We start from the raw sequence: 3,965 nt of genomic DNA, 5'->3' as shown, positions 1-3,965 counted from the left end.
AAGGCCTGGCACCCTCCGGGAGCGGGTTGGAAACGGTTCCTCTGCGGATTTGGGGGGGAATATGGGGGGGCTGAGCGTGCCTCCCCTTAACTCGTCGCTAAGACTTCTGTTTCACGTCCCAGGCTGAAGGAGATACCAAGGGCGATAAGGCCAAAGTTAAGGATGAGGTAAGAAGTTCAATATTTTGAGAAAGTTGGATCATAAAGTGTTTGCGTTGGAAGATGAGGTTTAACTTCATCAGAACAGAAGAATTAGGGGGAAGGGTTGGTCTTCATTGATTCTGCCTTTTCAAAGTATTAACTTTTTCTTAACCTTAACTATGAAAAATCTACTTAATTACTGTTAGTTGTTAGTAGTGATTTAAACGTGATTTAAACATTTCTTGAGAATGGGGAAGAAGTGAGCTAAAACCTTAAACGTTAGTTCTGAGATTTTACTACTTTGAAATTAGAGTTAGTTTATGAGTTTTTGAGAGTTTATATTTCATCACATTTAATTCACTGTTCTTTTTTAACAGCCACAACGGAGATCGGCGAGATTATCTGCTGTGAGTATTCTCTTGTTGAGCAGGGACGTCGCAACACTTAGTAGTTTCAGACTTGAGTATTAGGTACCGCATCTGTGTGAGAAATGTAGGTGTTCTGGAGAGGTGGATTGTTCAGTTGAACAAAAGTTGCTGGCTTAACGAACTGCCCCATTGTGTGGTGCTGTGGGAGTGGTAGAATAATTGACAAATCAAGTGAGTGCTTCAATTTCAAATGTGTTTATTTGCTTTCCTAAGACTAAACTACAGGGGTTGAATGTTTTTTTTAAAAAAATGGTATGTTTCTCTTAAGGTAATCGGAATAACACAAGGGTTTTTTCTGATTTACAGAAGCCTGCTCCTCCAAAGCCAGAGCCTAAACCTAAAAAGGCAGCTCCAAAGGTGAGTCGTCATGTCAGCGCTATTACTGAGAGGTAAATGGGTTATGAGGTTTAGATTTGTTTGGTAATAACTAATAAAACTTTGAATAACAGCGTATGTAGCGATGACATCAAGCTGCATTGTCGTTTCTATAAAGTTGCACTGAAAACTGCTGCATTTTACAAAACTTGCATTAAAAATTACTCTTCACAGTTGTTGTCAATCTTTTAAACATGCAGATGTTTGTGTGTTGTGTTCTTTTCGGGCCAACATCCAACGTTGGTTTTTTACCATTCTAGTTTTTGGATTCTTGTGGCTTAATGACTGGATGTTGGTAATTGTTGTGGTGTACGTCATCTTACATTTACAGAAGAGCGAGAAGTTGCCCAAGGGAAAGAAGGGGAAAGCTGATGCTGGCAAGGAGGGAAACAACCCTGCAGAAAACGGAGATGCCAAAACAGACCAGGTATAGTGGTGGCTCTGGCAGTGTGTCTTACCTGAGCGTGTTTTTTTTTTTTTTTTTTTTTTTTTTTTTTTTTGTATCAAACACAGACAAGTCTAGGCTTGCACTAATGAAGAGGAATTATTGCTTGATCATTTAGCCCTGTTGCTTAATGACACGAACAACACATCAACAGATGGGTGGGAGGTTGCTCGGTTGGTTAAGAGTTAAAGTTGTCTGTTTGCCAGTTGACGTTGCCACATGAAAGCTACTGTTCTGCCTTGTTCTGAAAACGCATGAAGTTCAGATGTAATAAAGCAAGCTTAGGTTGCCTTTTACGGTACCTTGAATGTTAGATTTCATTTTGTTAAAAATTACAGTGGTGCAGCTCAGATAAGGTTTCTTCTGTTCAGAGAACTGCTATATAGAAAGATGACTTACCAGTTGTTGGTGCAAGTGCGTGGTGTATATTGACTGGTTCCCCTTTTTCTTTTAGGCACAGAAAGCCGAAGGTGCTGGTGAAGCCAAGTGAAATGTGTGAATTTTTGATAACTGTGTACTTCTGGTGACTGTACAGTTTGAAATACTATTTTTTATCAAGTTTTATAACAATGCAGAATTTTGTTTTACTTTTTTTTAAGCTATGTTGTTAGCACACAGACCGCTTCGTTGTTGTGTTTGGGGGGGGGGGGCAGTGGGGCCAAATGTCACTTAGTCTTCTCGGAACCTGAATTTTAATAAGAAAAGTTTTCCCGGTCCCCCAGTTTTTGGAAGAAGGGCTCTTCCTGAATAGAGGAGGAAGGGATTCCTTCATGCTGCACGTCTGTTAAGTTCTGTGAAGTGCATCCAAGTAAACGTCGGAGCTCCCAAGATGCCTTTTGCCGACTTGAAAACCGCAGTTTGTAATGCCCTCTGTATTTCCTTTCGCGTCCTCGTTGTTTGCCTGCAGCCTGTCACTCCAAAATATGGCAAAAATGGCATTTTGGGACTTACCGCTCTAAATGCATTGTCAGGTGATCTGGACTTCTGGTGTCTAATTTGGGATATGATGGCTCTAAAAGGAGCTGTACTTCCTCTTTTATATTGTGGATCTTCAGACTAAGAAAACCCGCGTTTTAATTTTTTTTCCTCTAAAAGTCAGGGTAGGTTTGTGAAGAGTTGTTAAACAACATGCTAAATGTGAAAGTGTCCACCGTCACTCTAAACTTTTCCCTCTACAAGTATGAAATGAAGATTTTTCGGTTTTATAGCAACTTTTACGTTTTGGTAGTCCATGAAGGGAGGGGAGTTTGACAGTTGTTGTAAAATGTTGCAGATTGTAGCCCATGTCCTGCCTAAATTACCATGATTGTTTATGAAAAGTACCTTTAATAAAGCTGGATACGGTTTGGCTTGGACTGTTCTTGATGCCTTTCTAATTTCTCTTGCTTTTGTTGCATCTCTAATGTGGTTAGTGTCAGAATAATGTATACGTGTAGGCGTTTGCATTGAGGCGATGTTTTGCTTAAGGCCAAGAATTTGTTTCAAACATCTTAATTCAGTTAATTAGTTCCGTCTTAATTCACAAGCAAAAAGTGAGATTTCCTTACCTAAAAGCTAGGCCGCTGCAGGATGTTTTGAAACTCTTGGCTTGTTAGGAGGCCCAAAATGGAGTACGTAAGGGAATCTACTGAGATAAATTATCTTCGTTGTTGTCTAAAAGGTAGTACTATACAAAAAGGGGAAGAATAAAGCAATTTGCAACTGCTGCATAGAAAAGTAAATTTTGGTAAGCTTTTCATGGTAGTGAAACCAGAACTAGTTCTGTAAAACTGATTATGTGTTAGATTTCTGCACTTAACCTTGAATATTGTTGCTTCTGCTAATCAAATACAGACTTTGCTGTGGCAGTGACTAAGCAGGAAACAAGATTTGTTGAGTAAAAATGCACCAATTTTATAGTCACTACTTAAACTATAGAGCCGAGCCAAACCAAAACCCTAATGTGTGAATGTCTCCTTTGGTAACTTTCTTGGATGGAGTATTTTTTCCATCTCTGCTGGGCCTTTCCTGGGACTCCAGTGTCTGTTCTTAATGAAGGTCAGTGACCTGTTCCAACCTGTGCTGTTTTCAGAGGGAATCCAATGAAAACGGAGAGGGCAGAGATTCACATCAAGAAATCTCTGGTGTCTGGAGTGCTAGAAGTATTCTAGCAGGGCTGGATGTACAGAAAACAGCCAGTTAGAAATGTACCAATAAGAATTATTTTTCCATCCTGCATTATTGTAGGTGGTACATCTTATATTTGCCTTAGCAAATAAAAGAAAAGAAAAATAATGTTTAATAACGTTGCATATACTCCACCCACAAGAAGCAGCTTAGAAACGGCCAACAAAAATACTGACACCTTGCTTGAGCAACCACGCAGTGGCATGCCCCGGGAACGGGGAGGAGAGGTGCGAACTGTTCAGGGCCTTCTCCAAGAGATGCAGCTTGTGAGAAGACCTGGGATGTCTCTGGGGGGTGGAGATGGTGGGGTAAAGCAGAAAGTAATCACGGATTTACAAGAAAAAGGCTGTTGGGTATTGGGGATGTTGCTCTGGTCTGCTCTGCCTTGTCATGTGGAAAAGACCCTCGTCA

At 40.4% G+C, this 3,965-nt stretch overlaps 1 protein-coding gene across 1 annotated transcript in view; it reads left to right on the top strand.

Annotated features, from left to right (window-relative positions):
• The window catches only part of HMGN2 (high mobility group nucleosomal binding domain 2), a 5,400-nt gene extending 2,636 nt beyond the window's left edge, over positions 1-2,764 (top strand). The window contains exons 2-6 of the mRNA XM_009882223.1: positions 103-167; positions 518-547; positions 875-925; positions 1,275-1,370; positions 1,843-2,764. Coding sequence (XP_009880525.1) covers positions 103-167; positions 518-547; positions 875-925; positions 1,275-1,370; positions 1,843-1,878 — 278 coding nt within the window. The 3' untranslated portion in view covers positions 1,879-2,764. The remainder of the gene's footprint in view (positions 1-102; positions 168-517; positions 548-874; positions 926-1,274; positions 1,371-1,842) is intronic.
• Positions 2,765-3,965: the final 1,201 nt, after the last annotated feature.

Source organism: Charadrius vociferus, unplaced genomic scaffold (assembly GCF_000708025.1).
Source record: "Charadrius vociferus isolate BGI_N301 unplaced genomic scaffold, ASM70802v2 scaffold613, whole genome shotgun sequence".
NCBI classification, from domain to species: Eukaryota; Metazoa; Chordata; class Aves; order Charadriiformes; family Charadriidae; genus Charadrius; species Charadrius vociferus.
This window is presented reverse-complemented; position numbering and strand designations above follow the sequence as displayed.